This window comes from Salvelinus namaycush, unplaced genomic scaffold (assembly GCF_016432855.1).
Source record: "Salvelinus namaycush isolate Seneca unplaced genomic scaffold, SaNama_1.0 Scaffold374, whole genome shotgun sequence".
In the NCBI taxonomy this organism is placed as follows: Eukaryota; Metazoa; Chordata; class Actinopteri; order Salmoniformes; family Salmonidae; genus Salvelinus; species Salvelinus namaycush.
This window is the reverse complement of record NW_024060719.1, coordinates 17,798-39,488: the sequence shown is the minus strand read 5'-3', so window position 1 is coordinate 39,488 and position 21,691 is coordinate 17,798. Positions and strand designations below refer to the sequence as shown.

At 47.3% G+C, this 21,691-nt stretch overlaps 1 protein-coding gene across 1 annotated transcript; it reads left to right on the top strand.

Moving 5' to 3' along the window:
• The first annotated feature begins 2,079 nt into the window (after positions 1 to 2,079).
• On the top strand, positions 2,080 to 21,169 carry rnf38 (ring finger protein 38). The gene is made up of 11 exons (XM_038985760.1): positions 2,080 to 2,085; positions 3,121 to 3,317; positions 4,069 to 4,417; positions 8,139 to 8,297; positions 9,860 to 10,027; positions 12,683 to 12,850; positions 14,481 to 14,584; positions 14,896 to 14,980; positions 16,214 to 16,335; positions 17,699 to 17,798; positions 18,487 to 21,169. The coding sequence occupies exons 1-11, from the start codon at positions 2,080 to 2,082 to the stop codon at positions 18,547 to 18,549; spliced, it is 1,521 nt and encodes a 506-aa protein (XP_038841688.1). The 3' UTR covers positions 18,550 to 21,169.
• The last annotated feature ends 522 nt before the right edge of the window (positions 21,170 to 21,691 follow it).

The window sequence follows — 21,691 nt, the reverse complement described above, 5'->3', positions numbered from 1 at the left end:
GTTGTGTACTGAGCAACAATATGGAGGAGTAGAATAGGGCTTGTGTGTTACTGAGCAACAATATGGGGGTAGAATAGGGCTTGTGTGTTACTGAGCAACAATATGGAGGTAGAATAGGGCTTGTGGGTTACTGAGCAACAACATGGGGTAGAATAGGGCTTGTGTGTTACTGAGCAACAATATGGGGGTAGAATAGGGCTTGTGTGTTACTGAGCAACAATATGGAGGTAGAATAGGGCTTGTGTGTTACTGAGCAACAATATGGGGGTAGAATAGGGCTTGTGTGTTACTGAGCAACAACAATATGAGGTAGGAGAATAGGGCTTGTGTGTTACTGAGCAACAATATGGGGTGAATAGGGCTTGTGTGTTACTGAGCAACAACATGGGGTAGAATAGGGCTTGTTGTGTACTGAGCAACAATATGGAGGTAGAATAGGGCTTGTGTGTTACTGAGAACAATATGGGGTAGAATAGGCTTGTGTGTTACTGAGCAACAATATGGAGGTAGAATAGGGCTTGTGTGTTACTGAGCAACATATGGGGTAGAATAGGGCTTGTGTGTTACTGAGCAACAATATGGGGGTAGAATAGGGCTTGTGTGTTACTGAGCAACAATATGGGGGTAGAATAGGGCTTGTGTGTTACTGAGCAACAACATGGGGGTAGAATAGGGCTTGTGTGTTACTGAGCAACAACATGGGGGTAGAATAGGGCTTGTGTGTTACTGAGCAACAACATGGGGTAGAATAGGGCTTGTGTGTTACTGAGCAACAATATGGAGGTAGAATAGGGCTTGTGTGTTACTGAGCAACAATATGGGGGTAGAATAGGGCTTGTGTGTTACTGAGCAACAATATGGGGGTAGAATAGGGCTTGTGTGTTACTGAGCAACAACATGGGGGTAGAATAGGGCTTGTGTGTTACTGAGCAACAATATGGGGGTAGAATAGGGTTTGTGTACTGAGCAACAACATGGGGTAGAATAGGGCTTGTGTGTTACTGAGCAACAATATGGAGGTAGAATAGGGCTTGTGTGTTACTGAGCAACAATATGGGGTAGAATAGGGCTTGTGTGTTACTGAGCAACAATATGGAGGTAGAATAGGGCTTGTGTGTTACTGAGCAACAATATGGGGGTAGAATAGGGCTTGTGTGTTACTGAGCAACAAACATGGGGGTAGAATAGGGCTTGTGTGTTACTGAGCAACAACATGGAGGTAGAATAGGGCTTGTGTGTTACTGAGCAACAACATGGAGGTAGAATAGGGCTTGTGTGTTACTGAGCAACAACATGGGGGTAGAATAGGGCTTGTGTGTTACTGAGCAACAATATGGAGGTAGAATAGGGCTTGTGTGTTACTGAGCAACAATATGGGGGTAGAATAGGGCTTGTGTGTTACTGAGCAACAATATGGAGGTAGAATAGGGCTTGTGTGTTACTGAGCAACAACATGGGGTAGAATAGGGCTTGTGTGTTACTGAGCAACAACATGGAGGTAGAATAGGGCTTGTGTGTTACTGAGCAACAACATGGAGGTAGAATAGGGCTTGTGTGTTACTGAGCAACAACATGGAGGTAGAATAGGGCTTGTGTTACTGAGCAACAACATGGGGGTAGAATAGGGCTTGTGTGTTACTGAGAAACAACATGGGGGTAGAATAGGGCTTGTGTGTTACTGAGCAACAGTATGGGGTAGAATAGGGCTTGTGTGTTACTGAGCAACAATATGGGGTAGAATAGGGCTTGTGTGTTACTGAGCAACAACATGGGGGTAGAATAGGGCTTGTGTGTTACTGAGCAACAATATGGGGGTAGAATAGGGCTGTGTGTTAATGAGCAACATATGGGGTAGAATAGGGGTTGTGTGTACTGAGCAACAATATGGAGGTAGAATAGGGCTTGTGTGTTACTGAGCAACAGTATGGGGGTAGAATAGGGCTTGTGTGTTACTGAGCAACAATATGGAGGTAGAATAGGGCTTGTGTGTTACTGAGCAACAATATGGGGTAGAATAGGGCTTGTGGGTACTGAGCAACAATATGGGGTAGAATAGGGTTGTGTGTACTGAGCAACAATATGGAGGTAGAATAGGGCTTGTGTGTTACTGAGCAACAATATGGAGTAGAATAGGGCTTGTGTGTTACTGAGCAACAGTATGGGGGTAGAATAGGGCTTGTGGGTTACTGAGCAACAATATGGGGTAGAATAGGGCTTGTGTGTTACTGAGCAACAATATGGAGGTAGAATAGGGCTTGTGTGTTACTGAGCAACAACATGGAGGTAGAATAGGGCTTGTGTGTTACTGAGCAACAATATGGAGGTAGAATAGGGCTTGTGTGTTACTGAGCAACAAATGGAGGTAGAATAGGGCTTGTGTGTACTGAGCAACAATATGGGGTAGAATAGGGCTTGTGTGTTACTGAGCAACAACATGGAGGTAGAATAGGGCTTGTGTGTTACTGAGCAACAGTATGGGGTAGAATAGGGCTTGTGTGTTACTGAGCAACAGTATGGGGTAGAATAGGGCTTGTGTGTTACTGAGCAACAGTATGGGTAGAATAGGGCTTGTGTGTTACTGAGCAACAATATGGGGGTAGAATAGGGCTTGTGGGTTACTGAGCAACAATATGGGGGTAGAATAGGGCTTGTGTGTTACTGAGCAACAATATGGGGGTAGAATAGGGCTTGTATGTTACTGAGCAACAACATGGACTGTTAATCAGAGGGTCTGCTGCGTCTCTATTGATTCATGATGGAGTTATAGGTGGTATCTGAAACTAACCTTGGTTTATCTCTCCTCCTCCTCCCTCTCACCCTCTTCCTCCCTCTCACCCTCTTCTTTCTCCTCCTCTCACCGTCCTCCTCCTCGCTCTCACCCTCTTCTTCCTCGCTCTCACCCTCTTCTTCCTCGCTCTCACCCTCTTCTTCCTCGCTCTCACCCTCTTCTTCCTCGCTCTCACCCTCTTCCTCCTCGCTCTCACCCTCTTCCACCTCGCTCTCACCCTCCTCGTTCTCCTCCTTCCTCTCCCCCTCCTCGCTCTCCCCCTCCTCCTCGCTCTCACCCTCCTCCTCGCTCTCCCCCTCTCCTCTCCATTTTCTTCTCATCCCTTCCAACAGAATGAGGACAGCCCCAGTCCAAAGCGTCAGAGACTATCTGGCCAATCAGTGCTGGATCTCTCCACGGTGGCCCCACCCTCCAACCCCTCTCCACCAATGAGGCCGTGGGAGCTGCCCCACAGTCGCAGACCTCCCCCTAACCCCCACCCCCACTACCACCAGGAGCGCTGCCATACACCTGTCAGACACAGACACAGGTAAGACTGTTACCGCACCTGGTACTGTGCTTTTCAGCTTGGTTACTTTGTTTGTTTGTTAGTCAGTTAGCTAGCTAGTCAGCTAGATAGCTAGTCAGCTAGCTAGTCAGCTAGATAGCTAGTCAGCTAGCTAGTCAGCTAGATAGCTAGTCAGCTAGCTAGTCAGCTAGATAGCTAGTCAGCTAGCTAGTCAGCTAGATAGCTAGTCAGCTAGCTAGTCAGCTAGATAGCTAGTCAGCTAGCTAGTCAGCTAGATAGCTAGTCAGCCAGCTAGCTAGCTAGTCAGCTAGCTAGCTAGTCAGCTAGCTAGCTAGTCAGCTAGCTAGCTAGTCAGCTAGCTAGCTAGTCAGCTAGCTAGCTAGTCAGCTAGCTAGCTAGTCAGCTAGCTAGCTAGTCAGCTAGCTAGCTAGTCAGCTAGCTAGCTAGTCAGCTAGCTAGCTAGTCAGCTAGCTAGCTAGTCAGCTAGCTAGCTAGTCAGCTAGCTAGCTAGTCAGCTAGCTAGCTAGTCAGCTAGCTAGCTAGTCAGCTAGCTAGCTAGTTAGCTAGTTAGTTAGCTAGTTAGTTAGCTAGTTAGCTAGTTAGTTAGTCTGTTAGCTAGCAAGAGAGTCAGTTTGGAATGCTGAGCTCTGTTTGCTCAGTAGTGAATATTGACCAGTAAGAGCTAACGATGATGATGATGATGACATATTGTGTTGATGGATAATACGTATCAGAATGATGAAGACTTAACTCTCCCCCTCCTTTCCTCCAGTCCTCCAGCGCGTCGCCAGCGTGGCCGTCTCTCCCGTACCCCCCGTCACCACCCTCCTCCTCCTCCTCCCCACCACCCCTCCCCTCCTCCCCCCTCCATCCGACTGGACCCCCAGGACCAAAGCTACCGCCACCACTACCCTCACCCCCACCAGAGCTACCCTCACCCCCCTCCTCCCCCCTACGGCCAGCCCCCAGCCCCTGCCGGAGGGGGCGTGGAGGAACCTCGAGCGTTCCACCCCCCCGCCCTGTCTCCACGGTTACTGCACCCCGCTGTCCATCATTCTCATCAAGCGGCTCACCACCACACACAGCAGCAAGGAACCATGGTCATGGACCTACATGAACAGGTTAGACTGGGAGAGGGAGGGGACCTATATTAACAGGTTAGACTGGGAGAGAGAGGGAGGAGGGGACCTATATTAACAGGTTAGACTGGGAGAGAGGAGGGGACCTATATTAACAGGTTAGACTGGGAGAGGGAGGGAGGAGGGGACCTATATTAACAGGTTAGACTGGGAGAGAGAGAGGGAGGAGGGGACCTATATTAACAGGTTAGACTGGGAGAGAGAGGAGGGGACCTATATTAACAGGTTAGACTGGGAGAGATAGGAGGGGACCTATATTAACAGGTTAGACAGAGAGAGAGGGAGGAGGGGACCTATATTAACAGGTTAGACTGGGAGAGAGAGAGGGAGGAGGGGACCTATATTAACAGGTTAGACTGGGAGAGAGAGGGAGGAGGGGACCTATATTAACAGGTTAGACTGGGAGAGAGAGGGAGGAGGGGACCTATATTAACAGGTTAGACTGGGAGAGAGAGGGAGGAGGGGACCTATATTAACAGGTTAGACTGGGAGAGAGAGGGAGGAGGGGACCTATATTAACAGGTTAGACTGGGAGAGGGAGGAGGGGACCTATATTAACAGGTTAGACTGGGAGAGAGAGGGAGGAGGGGACCTATATTAACAGGTTAGACTGGGAGAGAGAGAGGACCTATATTAACAGGTTAGACTGGGAGAGAGAGGGAGGAGGGGACCTATATTAACAGGTTAGACTGGGAGAGAGAGGGAGGAGGGGACCTATATTAACAGGTTAGACTGGGAGAGAGAGGGAGGAGGGGACCTATATTAACAGGTTAGACTGGGAGAGAGAGGGAGGAGGGGACCTATATTAACAGGTTAGACTGGGAGAGAGAGGGAGGAGGGGACCTATATTAACAGGTTAGACTGGGAGAGAGAGGAGGAGGGGACCTATATTAACAGGTTAGACTGGGAGAGAGAGGGAGGAGGGGACCTATATTAACAGGTTAGACTGGGAGAGAGAGGGAGGAGGGGACCTATATTAACAGGTTAGACTGGGAGAGAGAGGGAGGAGGGGACCTATATTAACAGGTTAGACTGGGAGAGAGAGGGAGGAGGGGACCTATATTAACAGGTTAGACTGGGAGAGAGAGGGAGGAGGGGACCTATATTAACAGGTTAGACTGGGAGAGAGAGGGGACCTATATTAACAGGTTAGACTGGGAGAGAGAGGGGACCTATATTAACAGGTTAGACTGGGAGAGAGAGGGGACCTATATTAACAGGTTAGACTGGGAGAGAGAGGAGGGGACCTATATTAACAGGTTAGACTGGGAGAGAGAGGGAGGAGGGGACCTATATTAACAGGTTAGACTGGGAGAGAGAGAGAGAGAGGGAGGAGGGGACCTATATTAACAGGTTAGACTGGGAGAGAGAGAGAGAGGAGGGGACCTATATTAACAGGATAGACTGGGAGAGAGAGGGAGGGGACCTATATTAACAGGTTAGACTGGGAGAGAGAGGGAGGGGACCTATATTAACAGGTTAGACTGGGAGAGAGAGGGAGGAGGGGACCTATATTAACAGGTTAGACTGGGAGAGAGAGGGAGGAGGGGACCTATATTAACAGGGTAGACTGGGAGAGGGAGGAGGGGACCTATATTAACAGGTTAGACTGGGAGAGAGAGAGGACCTATATTAACAGGTTAGACTGGGAGAGAGAGGGAGGAGGGGACCTATATTAACAGGTTAGACTGGGAGAGAGAGGGAGGAGGGGACCTATATTAACAGGTTAGACTGGGAGAGAGAGGGAGGAGGGGACCTATATTAACAGGTTAGACTGGGAGAGAGAGGGAGGAGGGGACCTATATTAACAGGTTAGACTGGGAGAGAGAGGGAGGAGGGGACCTATATTAACAGGTTAGACTGGGAGAGAGAGAGGGGACCTATATTAACAGGTTAGACTGGGAGAGAGAGAGGAGGGGACCTTTATTAACAGGTTAGACTGGGAGAGAGAGGGAGGAGGGGACCTATATTAACAGGTTAGACTGGGAGAGAGAGGGGACCTATATTAACAGGTTAGACTGGGAGAGAGAGGGGACCTATATTAACAGGTTAGACTGGGAGAGAGAGGGGACCTATATTAACAGGTTAGACTGGGAGAGAGAGGAGGGGACCTATATTAACAGGTTAGACTGGGAGAGAGAGGGAGGAGGGGACCTATATTAACAGGTTAGACTGGGAGAGAGAGGGAGGAGGGGACCTATATTAACAGGTTAGACTGGGAGAGAGAGGGAGGAGGGGACCTATATTAACAGGTTAGACTGGGAGAGAGAGGGGACCTATATTAACAGGTTAGACTGGGAGAGAGAGGAGGGGACCTATATTAACAGGTTAGACTGGGAGAGAGAGGGGACCTATATTAACAGGTTAGACTGGGAGAGAGAGGGGACCTATATTAACAGGTTAGACTGGGAGAGAGAGGAGGGGACCTATATTAACAGGTTAGACTGGGAGAGAGAGGGAGGAGGGGACCTATATTAACAGGTTAGACTGGGAGAGAGAGGGAGGAGGGGACCTATATTAACAGGTTAGACTGGGAGAGAGAGGGAGGAGGGGACCTATATTAACAGGTTAGACTGGGAGAGAGAGGGGACCTATATTAACAGGTTAGACTGGGAGAGAGAGGGGACCTATATTAACAGGTTAGACTGGGAGAGAGAGGGAGGAGGGAACCTATATTAACAGGTTAGACTGGGAGAGAGAGGGAGGAGGGGACCTATATTAACAGGTTAGACTGGGAGAGAGAGGGAGGAGGGGACCTATATTAACTCTCTCTCTCCAACAGGCCTCAGTCCCAGTCTCCTATATATTAACTCTCTCTCTCCAACAGGCCTCAGTCCCAGTCTCCTATATATTAACTCTCTCTCTCTCCAACAGGCCTCAGTCCCAGTCTCCTATATATTAACTCTCTCTCTCTCTCTCCAACAGGCCTCAGTCCCAGTCTCCTATATATTAACTCTCTCTCTCTCTTTCCAACAGGCCTCAGTCCCAGTCTCCTATATATTAACTCTCTCTCTCTCTCTCCAACAGGCCTCAGTCCCAGTCTCCTATATATTAACTCTCTCTCTCTCTCTCCCAACAGGTCCCAGTCTCCTATATATTAACTCTCTCTCTCTCTCTCCAACAGGCCTCAGTCCCAGTCTCCTATATATTAACTCTCTCTCTCTCTCCAACAGGCCTCAGTCCCAGTCTCCTATATATTAACTATTTCTCTCTCTCCAACAGGCCTCAGTCCCAGTCTCCTATATATTAACTCTCTCTCTCTCTCCAACAGGCCTCAGTCCCAGTCTCCTATATATTAACTCTCTCTCTCTCTCCAACAGGCCTCAGTCCCAGTCTCCTATATATTAACTCTCTCTCTCTCTCTCCCAACAGGTGTCAGTCCCAGTCTCCTATATATTAACTCTCTCTCTCTCCAACAGGCCTCAGTCCCAGTCTCCTATATATTATCTCTCTCTCTCTCTCTCCAACAGGCCCCAGTCCCAGTCTCCTATATATTAACTCTCTCTCTCCAACAGGCCTCAGTCCCAGTTTCCTATATATTAACTCTCTCTCTCTCCAACAGGCCTCAGTCCCAGTCTCCTATATATTAACTCTCTCTCTCTCCAACAGGCCTCAGTCCCAGTCTCCTATATATTAACTCTCTCTCTCTCCAACAGGCCTCAGTCCCAGTCTCCTATATATTAACTCTCTCTCTCTCCAACAGGCCTCAGTCCCAGTCTCCTACACGGTGACTCCTGTCCCTTCTCATCATGGTCTGGTAACTCCTCTGTATACAGGACAGCACCTCCCTCCTGTCTGCTCCTCTCAACAACAGATCCCAGCCTGCAGTGTGGTCTTCAGTACAGGACAACACTACCACCCTGTGAGTAGAGACAGTAGTGTGTGTGTGTGTGTGTGTGTCGTCTTCAGGACAACACTACCACCTTAACGACAGTCCTTGAATTGGTTCTCCTGGGTCATGTTCAAGAGGGCACAACATTTAGAACCTTTCAGCTACAAATGTCTAGTCTGGTACCAGTCAGCTATCATTCCACTCCTTGGTCTAGTCTGGTACCAGTCAGCTATCATTCCACTCCTTGGTCTAGTCTGGTACCAGTCAGCTATCATTCCACTCCTTGGTCTAGTCTGGTACCAGTCAGCTATAATTCCACTCCTTGGTCTAGTCTGGTACCAGTCAGCTATCATTTCACTCCTTGGTCTAGTCTGGTACCAGTCAGCTATCATTTCACTCCTTGGTCTTGTCTGGTACCAGTCATCTGTCATTCCACTCCTTGGTCTAGTCTGGTACCAGTCAGCTATCATTTCACTCCTTGGTCTAGTCTGGTACCAGTCAGCTATCGTTCCACTCCTTGGTCTAGTCTGGTACCAGTCAGCTATCGTTCCACTCCTTGGTCTAGTCTGGTACCAGTCAGCTATCGTTCCACTCCTTGGTCTTGTCTGGTACCAGTCAGCTATCGTTCCACTCCTTGGTCTAGTCTGGTACCAGTCAGCTGTCGTTCCACTCCTTGGTCTAGTCTGGTACCAGTCAGCTGTCGTTCCACTCCTTGGTCTAGTCTGGTACCAGTCAGCTATCATTCCACTCCTTGGTCTAGTCTGGTACCAGTCAGCTATCATCCCACTCCTTGGTCTAGTCTGGTACCAGTCAGTCATTCAACTCCTTGGTCTAGTCTGGTACCAGACAGCTATCATTCCACTCCTTGGTCTAGTCTGGTACCAGACAGCTATCATTCCACTCCTTGGTCTAGTCTGGTACCAGTCTGTCATTCCACTCCTTGGTCTAGTCTGGTACCAGTCTGTCATTCCACTCCTTGGTCTAGTCTGGTACCAGTCTGTCTAGCTATCATTCCACTCCTTGGTCTAGTCTGGTACCAGTCTGTCATTCCACTCCTTGGTCTAGTCTGGTACCAGTCTGTCATTCCACTCCTTGGTCTAGTCTGGTACCAGTCAGCTATCATTCCACTCCTTGGTCTAGTCTGGGTACCAGTCAGCTATCATTCCACTCCTTGGTCTAGTCTGGTACCAGTCAGCTATCATTCCACTCCTTGGTCTAGTCTGGGTACCAGTCAGCTATCATTCCACTCCTTGGTCTAGTCTGGGTACCAGTCAGCTATCATTCCACTCCTTGGTCTAGTCTGGTACCAGTCAGCTATCATTCCACTCCTTGGTCTAGTCTGGGTACCAGTCAGCTATCATTCCACTCCTTGGTCTAGTCTGGTACCAGTCAGTCATTCCACTCCTTGCTTGTTGGTGTTTGCTGTCCCCTGGTGGCAAAAATAATTAAATGCAGATATATATCATTGACATGCACAGTAGTATCAAACCTCACTTTCTCTCCCTCTCTCTCCCTGCCTCTCCATCTCTCCCCCTCCCTCTCACTCTCCATCTCTCCCTCCCTCTCCCTCCCTCTCTCCATCTCTCTCTCAGATGCTGGGGGCGTGTTCGGTGCAGCATTTACCTGTACCCTACTCCTTTCCCTCCCTCCTCTCCAGTGATCCCCCTTTCCTCCTCCCCCCTCCCCACCTCTCTCACCACCCCCCCCACCTCCCTCCACCTGGACACTTCCTTCCCTTCCCGACACAACAGTCCAGATCGGTAAGAAACACATCACTCTGATTTTCATTATAATCATGGAATTGTATTTATGACGGTTTCTCCAAGGATCCACTCTAGTTTGTTTTCAATGTCTGTGTTTCTCCAAGGATCCACTCTAGTTTGTTTTCAATGTCTGTGTTTCTCCAAGGATCCACTCTAGTTTGTTTTTAATGTCTGTGTTTCTCCAAGGATCCACTCTAGTTTGTTTTTAATGTCTGTGTTTCTCCAAGGATCCACTCTAGTTTGTTTTCAATGTCTGTGTTTCTCCAAGGATCCACTCTAGTTTGTTTTTAATGTCTGTGTTTCTCCAAGGATCCACTCTAGTTTGTTTTCAATGTCTGTGTTTCTCCAAGGATCCACTCTAGTTTGTTTTTAATGTCTGTGTTTCTCCAAGGATCCACTCTAGTTTGTTTTCAATGTCTGTGTTTCTCCAAGGATCCACTCTAGTTTGTTTTTAATGTCTGTGTTTCTCCAAGGATCCACTCTAGTTTGTTTTCAATGTCTGTGTTTCTCCAAGGATCCACTCTAGTTTGTTTTCAATGTCTGTGTTTCTCCAAGGATCCACTCTAGTTTGTTTTTAATATCCTGCAATAGATGTAATGACCCTTTAACCACCTAGGTAGTGGTATTCTATTTATTTAACCTTTTTATTTAACTAGGCAAGTCAGTTAACAAATTCTTATTTACAATGACGGCCTACCCTGTCCAAACCCTCCCCTAACCCGGACGACACTGGGCCAATTGTGTGCCGCCCAATGGGACTACCCAGGCCCTTTAACCATTAAGGTAGTGGTTCTGCCCGGGCCCTTTAACCATTAAGGTAGTGGTGCTGCCCAGGCCCTTTAACCATTAAGGTAGTGGTGCTGTCCGGGCCCTTTAACCATTAAGGTAGTGGTGCTGTCTGGGCCCTTTAACCATTAAGGTAGTGGTGCTGCCCGGGCCCTTTAACCATTAAGGTAGTGGTGCTGTCCAGGCCCTTTAACCATTAAGGTAGTGGTGCTGTCCGGGCCCTTTGGTGCTGTCCGGGCCCTTTAACCATTAAGGTAGTGGTGCTGTCCGGGCCCTTTAACCATTAAGGTAGTGGTGCTGTCCGGGCCCTTTAACCATTAAGGTAGTGGTGCTGTCCGGGCCCTTTAACCATTAAGGTAGTGGTGCTGTCCGGGCCCTTTAACCATTAAGGTAGTGGTGCTGCCCGGGCCCTTTAACCATTAAGGTAGTGGTGCTGTCCGGGCCCTTTAACCATTAAGGTAGTGGTGCTGCCCGGGCCCTTTAACCATTAAGGCAGTGGTGCTGCCCGGGCCCTTTAACCATTAAGGTAGTGGTGCTGTCCGGGCCCTTTAACCATTAAGGCAGTGGTGCTGTCCGGGCCCTTTAACCATTAAGGTAGTGGTGCTGCCAGGGCCCTTTAACCATTAAGGTAGTGGTGCTGTCCGGGCCCTTTAACCATTAAGGTAGTGGTGCTGCCAGGGCCCTTTAACCATTAAGGTAGTGGTGCTGTCCGGGCCCTTTAACCATTAAGGTAGTGGTGCTGCCCGGGCCCTTTAACCATTAAGGTAGTGGTGCTGCCCGGGCCCTTTAACCATTAAGGTAGTGGTGCTGTCCGGGCCCTTTAACCATTCAGGTAGTGGTGCTGCCCGGGCCCTTTAACCATTCAGGTAGTGGTGCTGCCCGGGCCCTTTAACCATTCAGGTAGTGGTGCTGTCCGGGCCCTTTAACCATTAAGGTAGTGGTGCTGTTCGGGCCCTTTAACCATTAAGGTAGTGGTGCTGCCCGGGCCCTTTAACCATTAAGGTAGTGGTGCTGCCCGGGCCCTTTAACCATTAAGGTAGTGGTGCTGCCCGGGCCCTTTAACCATTAAGGTAGTGGTGCTGTCCGGGCCCTTTAACCATTAAGGTAGTGGTGCTGCCCGGGCCCTTTAACCATTAAGGTAGTGGTGCTGCCCGGGCCCTTTAACCATTAAGGTAGTGGTGCTGTCCGGGCCCTTTAACCATTAAGGTAGTGGTTCTGCCCGGGCCCTTTAACCATTAAGGTAGTGGTGCTGCCCGGGCCCTTTAACCATTAAGGTAGTGGTGCTGCCCGGGCCCTTTAACCATTAAGGTAGTGGTGCTGTCCGGGCCCTTTAACCATTAAGGTAGTGGTGCTGTCCGGGCCCTTTAACCATTAAGGTAGTGGTGCTGTCCGGGCCCTTTGGTGCTGTCCGGGCCCTTTAACCATTAAGGTAGTGGTGCTGTCCGGGCCCTTTAACCATTAAGGTAGTGGTGCTGTCCAGGGCCCTTTAACCATTAAGGTAGTGGTGCTGCCCAGGCCCAGTCTCATATTCACATCTCAAATTGCCTTCTATTCACAATGTGCTCACTTTGACTTGAATTATAATTAGTCAAAGTGACTTGACATAACAGTTTTAGAATCCATTATAAACTTTTCCCCAGGCCTAGAGAACAAGTTGTAACAGCACATAATCCCCTTGTATGCCTATGACCCTTCATAGCCCTTTTTCTATGCCTATGACCCTTCAAAGCCCTTTTTGTATGCCCCTTTAATATGCCTATGACCCTTCACAGCCCTTTTTGTAGGCATGTTAAAAGGGCATATGACCCTTCATAGCCCTTTTTGTATGCTTATGACCCTTCATAACCCTTTGTATCCCTGTCATAGCCGTTGCAGAGGATAGAGAACGAGGTGGAGCTGCTTGGAGAGCACCTGTCTGTGGGAGGGGGGTTCAACTACCCTCATGGAGCACACCACCCCTCCTCCCTTCCCCCCTCCACACCCCTCCAGTTCCTGTCTCATCACGACTCCCTGTCACAGGAGCTGTTCGGAGTGGTAAGACGCCCCTCCCCCAGTACCTCTCTCACCCTTCCTCCCTGCCCCCTTCCAGTTCCTCTCTCACCCTTCCTCCCTGCCCCCCTCCAGTTCCTCTCTCATCACGACTCCCTGTCACAGGAGCTGTTCACCCACACCTCATGCTAGCCATCAAAACACCTGCCCAAGGGCTGTCTTGCACGGCCACTCGTCTAAGTATTTGTATTTATTAAGGATCCCATTTAGTTCCTGCCAAGGCAGCAGCTACTCTTCCTGGGGTTTATTATGGATCTCCATTAGTTCCTGCCAAGGCAGCAGCTACTCTTCCTGGGGTTTATTATGGATCCCCATTAGTTCCTGCCAAGGCAGCAGCTACTCTTCCTGGGGTTTATTATGGATCCCCATTAGTTCCTGCCGAGGCAGCAGCTACTCTTCCTGGGGTTTATTATGGATCCCCATTAGTTCCTGCCGAGGCAGCAGCTACTCTTCCTGGGGTTTATTATGGATCCCCATTAGTTCCTGCCGAGGCAGCAGCTACTCTTCCTGGGGTTTATTATGGATCCCCATTAGTTCCTGCCAAGGCAGCAGCTACTCTTCCTGGGGTTTATTATGGATCCCCATTAGTTCCTGCCAAGGCAGCAGATACTCTTCCTGGGGTTTATTATGGATCCCCATTAGTTCCTGCCAAGGCAGCAGCTACTCTTCCTGGGGTTTATTATGGATCCCCATTAGTTCCTGCCAAGGCAGCAGCTACTCTTCCTGGGGTTTATTATGGATCCCCATTAGTTCCTGCCAAGGCAGCAGCTACTCTTCCTGGGGTTTATTATGGATCCCCATTAGTTCCTGCCAAGGCAGCAGCTACTCTTCCTGGGGTTTATTATGGATCCCCATTAGTTCCTGCCAAGGCAGCAGCTACTCTTCCTGGGGTTTATTATGGATCCCCATTAGTTCCTGCCAAGGCAGCAGCTACTCTTCCTGGGGTTTATTATGGATCCTCATTAGTTCCTGCCGAGGCAGCAGCTACTCTTCCTGGGGTTTATTATGGATCCTCATTAGTTCCTGCCGAGGCAGCAGCTACTCTTCCTGGGGTCCAGCAGAATTAAGGCAGTTATACATTTTAAAAACTGTACAATACTTTCACAACAGATTTCACAACATGTTACAATAACACTATGTACACACAGATGGAGAACACCATGTGACAATAACACTATGTACACAAAGATGGAGAACACCATGTGACAGTAACACTATGTACACACAGATGGAGAACACCATGTGACAGTAACACTATGTACACACAGATGGAGAACACCATGTTACAGTAACACTATGTACACACAGATGGAGAACACCATGTGACAATAACACTATGTACACACAGATGGAGAACACCATGTTACAGTAACACTATGTACACACAGATGGAGAACACCATGTTACAATAACACTATGTACACACAGATGGAGAACACCATGTGACAATAACACTATGTACACACAGATGGAGAACACCATGTTACAGTAACACTATGTACACACAGATGGAGAACAACATGTTACAGTAACACTATGTACACACAGATGGAGAACACCATGTCCTTACCTCTATGAAGGGTTCTTACCGTTCCTTTCTCTGTCCCTCTCCCAGCCGTACCCCCACTTCATGCCTCGGCGAATCACAGGGCGTCGTTACCGCTCCCAGCAGACCGTGCCCCCGGCCCCCTACCACCCAGGCTTCCTGCCTTACTTCCTGTGAGTACTTCTTCTTCTCTTGTTGTTGTAGCGGCACCTGTGCATTAGGTATGCAGTACATGTTGGAACAAATCATGGGTTTATATGGTATAATACTGTATGATGTTATATTAGGCATTGTGATCATTTTGTTTATTGAAATGTACCCGCTCTCCCTCCCCTGTCTCTCCATCTCTCCCTCCCCTGTCTCTCCATCTCTCCCTCCCCTGTCTCTCCATCTCTCCCTCCCCTGTCTCTCCATCTCTCTCCCTCTCCTGTCTCTCCATCTCTCCCTCCCCTGTCTCTCCATCTCTCCCTCCCCTGTCTCTCAGGTCGATGCTTCCAGTGGTTCCTACAGTCGGTCCTACCATCAGTCTAGAGTTAGATGTGGATGATGGAGAGGTAGAGAACTATGAAGTAAGCTAGCCACAGAGCTAACTATACATCTATATGGTCTAGTGTAGTGGAGGTAAGCTAGCCACAGCGCTAACTATACATCTATAGGGTCTAGTGGAGGTAAGCTAGCCACAGAGCTAACTATACATCTATATGGTGTAGTGGAGGTAAGCTAGCCACAGAGCTAACTATACATCTATATGGTCTAGTGTAGTGGAGGTAAGCTAGCCACAGAGCTAACTATACATCTATATGGTGTAGTGGAGGTAAGCTAGCCACAGAGCTAACTATACATCTATATGGTGTAGTGGAGGTAAGCTAGCCACAGAGCTAACTATACATCTATATGGTGTAGTGGAGGTAAGCTAGCCACAGAGCTAACTATACATCTATAGGGTCTAGTGGAGATAAGCTAGCCACAGAGCTAACTATACATCTATAGGGTCTAGTGGAGGTAAGCTAGCCACAGAGCTAACTATACATCTACATGGTCTAGTGTAGTGGAAGTAAGCTAGCCACAGAGCTAACTTTACATCTATTTGGTGTAGTGGCGGTAAGCTAGCCACAGAGCTAACTATACATCTATATGGTCTAGTGTAGTGGAAGTAAGCTAGCCACAGAGCTAACTTTACATCTATATGGTGTAGTGGCGGTAAGCTAGCCACAGAGCTAACTATACATCTATATGGTGTAGTGGAGGTAAGCTAGCCACAGAGCTAACTATACATCTATATGGTCTAGTGTAGTGGAGGTAAGCTAGCCACAGAGCTAACTATACATCTATATGGTGTAGTGGCGGTAAGCTAGCCACAGAGCTAACTATACATCTATATGGTGTAGTGGAGGTAAGCTAGCCACAGAGCTAACTATACATCTATATGGTCTAGTGTAGTGGAGGTAAGCTAGCCACAGAGCTAACTATACATCTATATGGTCTAGTCAACTCTAATGTAGTGGAGGTAGTTTTAATGAACTACAGTCTAGTGTTGGCTGACACATCTAGCCTCGTGTTAGTTCCAATAGCTAATGCCTAGGCTTCAGCTCAGTGGGCTAAAACGATTAAAACCTGTTGATTGGTGTGTAGATGTACACTATGCAGAACATGAGTGTCTATCAATCCAATGCTGTTATGTCCTCGAGGGCGAGGGAATGAACGCACCTAGGGTAGATGGGAGGACAACAAGAATTTATCTTGTGTAGGTAGACCGGCTCTTCTCTGACCTCTAACCTTTAACCCCCCTGTCTGACCTCCAGGCCCTGTTGAACCTAGCAGAGCGTCTGGGCGAGGCCAAACCCAGAGGACTGACCAAGGCTGACATAGAACAGCTTCCCTCCTACCGCTTCAACCCCAACAACCACCAGTCAGAACAGACACTGTGAGTAGAGTCCCTTCAACAACCAGTCAGAACAGACACTGTGAGTAGAGTCCCTTCAACCACCACCAGTCAGAACAGACACTGTGAGTAGAGTCCCTTCAACAACCACCAGTCAGAACAGACACTGTGAGTAGAGTCCCTTCAACAACCACCAGTCAGAACAGACACTGTGAGTAGAGTCCCTTCAACAACCACCACCAGTCAGAACAGACACTGTGAGTAGAGTCCCTTCAACAACCACCACCAGTCAGAACAGACACTGTGAGTAGAGTCCCTTCAACAACCACCAGTCAGAACAGACACTGTGAGTAGAGTCCCTTCAACAACCACCACCAGTCAGAACAGACACTGTGAGTAGAGTCCCTTCAACAACCACCACCAGTCAGAACAGACACTGTGAGTAGAGTCCCTTCAACAACAACCACCAGTCAGAACAGACACTGTGAGTAGAGTCCCTTCAACAACCACCACCAGTCAGAACAGACACTGTGAGTAGAGTCCCTTCAACAACCACCACCAGTCAGAACAGACACTGTGAGTAGAGTCCCTTCAACAACCACCACCAGTCAGAACAGACACTGTGAGTAGAGTCCCTTCAACAACCACCACCAGTCAGAACAGACACTGTGAGTAGAGTCCCTTCAACAACAACCACCAGTCAGAACAGACACTGTGAGTAGAGTCCCTTCAACAACCACCAGTCAGAACAGACACTGTGAGTAGAGTCCCTTCAACAACCACCACCAGTCAGAACAGACACTGTGAGTAGAGTCCCTTCAACAACAACCACCAGTCAGAACAGACACTGTGAGTAGAGTCCCTTCAACAACCACCAGTCAGAACAGACACTGTGAGTAGAGTCCCTTCAACAACCACCACCAGTCAGAACAGACACTGTGAGTAGAGTCCCTTCAACAACCACCACCAGTCAGAACAGACACTGTGAGTAGAGTCCCTTCAACAACCACCACCAGTCAGAACAGACACTGTGAGTAGAGTCCCTTCAACAACCACCACCAGTCAGAACAGACACTGTGAGTAGAGTCTGTATGTTATATTAACGTTGTCTCTCTGTTCCAGGTGTTATATTAACGTTGTCTCTCTGTTCCAGGTGTTATATTAACGTTGTCTCTGTGTTCCGGGTGTTATATTAACGTTGTCTCTGTGTTCCGGGTGTTATATTAACGTTGTCTCTGTGTTCCGGGTGTTATATTAACGTTGTCTCTCTGTGTTCCAGGTGTTATATTAACGTTGTCTCTCTGTGTTCCGGGTGTTATATTAACGTTGTCTCTCTGTTCCGGGTGTTATATTAACGTTGTCTCTCTGTTCCGGGTGTTATATTAACGTTGTGTCTCTGTTCCAGGTGCGTGGTGTGTATGTGTGACTTTGAGTCCCGTCAGCTGCTAAGAGTCCTGCCCTGTAACCACGAGTTCCACACCAAGTGTGTTGACAAGTGGCTGAAGGTGAGACAGAGATGGTGATATATCTATACAAGATACTTTATTTAACAGACAGAGATGGTGATATATCTATACAAGAGACTTTATTTAACAGACAGAGATGGTGATATATCTATACAAGAGACTTTATTTGACAGTCAGAGATGGTGATATATCTATACAAGAGACTTTATTTGACAGTCAGATGGTGATATATCTATACAAGAGACTTTATTTAACAGTCAGAGATGGTGATATATCTATACAAGAGACTTTATTTAACAGTCAGAGATGGTGATATATCTATACAAGAGACTTTATTTAACAGACAGAGATGGTGATATATCTATACAAGATACTTTATTTAACAGACAGGTGGTGATATATCTATACAAGATACTTTATTTAACAGACAGAAGGTGATATATCTATACAAGATACTTTATTTAACAGACAGGTGGTGATATATCTATACAAGAGACAGAGATGGTGGTATATCTATACAAGAGACTTTATTTAACAGACAGAGATGGTGATATATCTATACAAGAGACTTTATTTAACAGTCAGACAGTACAACTAGATGAAACCGTGTTTTGATCAGGTCGTCTTCCATTCTGTGTACAGTTGAATTCTACAAGCTTTGTCATGCACTGTAAAGGGAAGTGAACATCCATGTATGACTAGTAGAATCATCTCTGTCTCTCTCCAGGCTAACAGAACGTGTCCTATCTGTCGGGCGGACGCCTCCGAGGTCCAGCGGGATTCTGAATGACCTATGACCCCCACAGATCTAGGGTCTGCTCAGCCTCTCCACATCCTAACCTGACGCATTAGGGAAGGAAACGCAACGCAACAGACCTTAGATCAGTGTCTGGGAGCGATGTCCGTCCCCCCTCTCCTCCGCCAAGTGAACTCTTTAAGAAATAGACTCTGCCTTCTTCCTATGATGATGTTATTCTAGTAATGGCCTTTTGACTGACACACACACACACACACACACACACGTATGTACGAGGGGCAGTTGGACTTTTCCCCCTTTGTACTGTCTTACCTTCCTGCGTGATGATTGGATTTGTCTTCTGAACGCTGTGGAGACACTCAGTTGGACTGTGTTGTTGTCCTGACTAACCCAGTGGAGAATATGGAAGCCCAAAGATTCTGACTATTATGACATCATCGTTGTTATTGCTATTGTTAATATTCTGTTCGTGATGAATCATTCAGAACCTGGATTGAGATGTGTTTTCACTAGTGGGGTTATTATGGTTTATAAAGGCGCTTTTTCTTCATTTACCTTTTTAAAGTGTGTGTGTGTGTGTGTGCTGTTGTACTCCTACAAAACACATCTACAATGTGTGTCCAACTGAAATCTAGAGAGAATGGAGGACAGTACAATCTTTACATTGTTGTTAGTATTGGTTTAAGATCTGGGTAGAGGAAGGTGTGCAGAAATACAGTGTTGTCAGTAATCGGGAAAGTGTGTGTATTATTTATGCAGTGCAGTACACTGGCCTCCTGCTCACACTGCCGTTTCCGCTCTGATTGGTCCATGCTGTGCACTGAGACAGGAAGTGTTTCATGAGGAAGGGGAGGGGCTTCCAGGGAGGAGAAGGGCAACAGAACCAGGGTAGTTGAGGAGGATGGGGCGGGCCTTCTCCCTCATCACTGCTGTCTCTGTATCACTGTCTCTTTTTCCTCTCCCAGTCCACCCCCCCCCTCTCTCTCTCTCCCAGTCCATCCCCCCCCCTCTCTCTCTCCCAGTCCATCCCCCTCTCTCTCTCTCTCTCTCTCTCTCCTTTTCTGTTCACTCACTCCATGTTTCAGAGAGATGGATCAGCCTCCGTTATCTCAGCTTACTCACGCTGAATGCACACCCCCACGCAGCAAAGGAGTGTGTGCGCTGATATGAATCGATGCTAAACGTCCGACATTTGTTTTATTGGTCAGTTACTTAGGAAGAAATATGATAGTGGTCAAATCTGAAGTGAAACCATATTCTAGCATATCTGTATCTATATATTGGTTCCAAGACCAAAAGTAATGAACTATCTGGAGAATAGGGGTGTCATTTTGAGATACAACCAACGTTGTTCACTGGTCGTTCAGATCACATTGAGAAGGTGAGATTATCTGAAGTATAGTTTTAAGGCACATAATGATGATGATTTTAGTGTGGTAGCATCACAGTTAGGGTTTAACTCCTTGGTAAAAAGGGACATATGTTTAGCCTGTCGACCACGAGTGAGAAAGATCAGTGCCTGGTTTCACTCATTCGTTCACAACCACAATGACTCTTCTATTCAGTCTCCATTCATCCCCTCTTCCTCCTCTAGGATGCTTCTCACCCCCCCCCTCTTTCTCTCTGTCCCTTCTTCACCCCCCCCCCCCCCCTGTTTTCCACTGTGTCCTCTGTCTACCCAGTGTCTTTAGAAGTAGTCCTTAACTGCTGTCATAAGCCCTACATAAGGCTGTCTTAACATGCACAATGTCACCCTATGTCAAGTTTATGTCCTGGCTTGGCTTCCTACTGCCCTTCACCCACACGGTGTCACGATTCATGTTCTATGTCAGGCTCACAGCAACCTTATGTAGGCCTTACGACAGTCTTATGTAGGCCTTACGACAGCTAGCAGAAGGGACAGGTTTATTAAACCATGTCAGCCAGGCACCTGCAGTGTCTTAATATGTAAGAGATGCCTTTTAAAAGCCAGATTTACCCTCCTTAAAGCCATGTCACCAATAGGTGGGTTAATGACCTTTTAGATCAGCGTTTAGCTGGGACAAGGTCTTCACCCTACATGTTTCAAATAAACCATTCTCTCCAGTGTCCAATGTTGTCATTGTCAGCACGGCGTTTTAAAGGCAAAAAAGTAAATAGTTATTGGCCGTAGCCGTGGCAACGGGGTTTGAAAAAGCTTCCGTTTTCCTGGTTTTGTTTCCTGGTTTTAAAGGTGTTATACTGTCGTCATGGCGTCCATTTTGTGTCATAGGATTCTAATTATTGTTATTGTTTCTCCTGCTTGGTACACTACTAGCAGTTACCTCATTGTCTCCTGATGTATATTCACATAAGAATATAGGACATTGTTTATTTTTTCCTCTTGCTATTTGTCGTTGGGTTGTTTTTAATACAAAGTGTTTTATCATTTATTAATAACATGACGTCGGTAGCTTTCTTCTTCATAATGTATCATATCTGTAACCAAAATCATTTGAAGGCTTGATATTGCAAATTTTTAACAAACATTTGTACATTTTTAATGAGAGTTATTACTAGTAAGGCGTTACTAAGTGGTGAAATGAATTGTTATTTTTAATCCCTGTCCCCAGTCTTTTTGGATTTCAAAGGCTGGTTCTATAATAAATGTAGAATTGCCAACTCATGGACTGTTCTCCTTTACCCCTCACATTCTGTCGTTCTGTTCAACCTCCTGTCCTCCTGAGGATGGGCGGGTTCAACTTCATTTAACTGTGAAATGGCATCTCTTTGTGCGTTATATAGGAGTAGAACAGTTACTGAGGGGACTAGTTACTGTCTGTTCTACTCCTATATAATGCACAGAGGGGACTAGTTACTGTCTGTTCTACTCCTATATAAAGCACAGAGGGGACTAGTTACTGTCTGTTCTAGTCCTATATAAAGCACAGAGGACTAGTTACTGTCTGTTCTACTCCTATATAAAGCACAGAGTGGACTAGTTATTCAGTTCTAGTCCTATATAACGCACAGAGGGGACTAGTTACTGTCTGTTCTACTCCTATATAACGCACAGAGGGGACTAGTTACTGTCTGTTCTAGTCCTATATAAAGCACAGAGGGGACTAGTTATTGTCTCTGTTCTACTCCTATATAAAGCACAGAGTGGACTAGTTATTCAGTTCTAGTCCTATATAACGCACAGAGGGGACTAGTT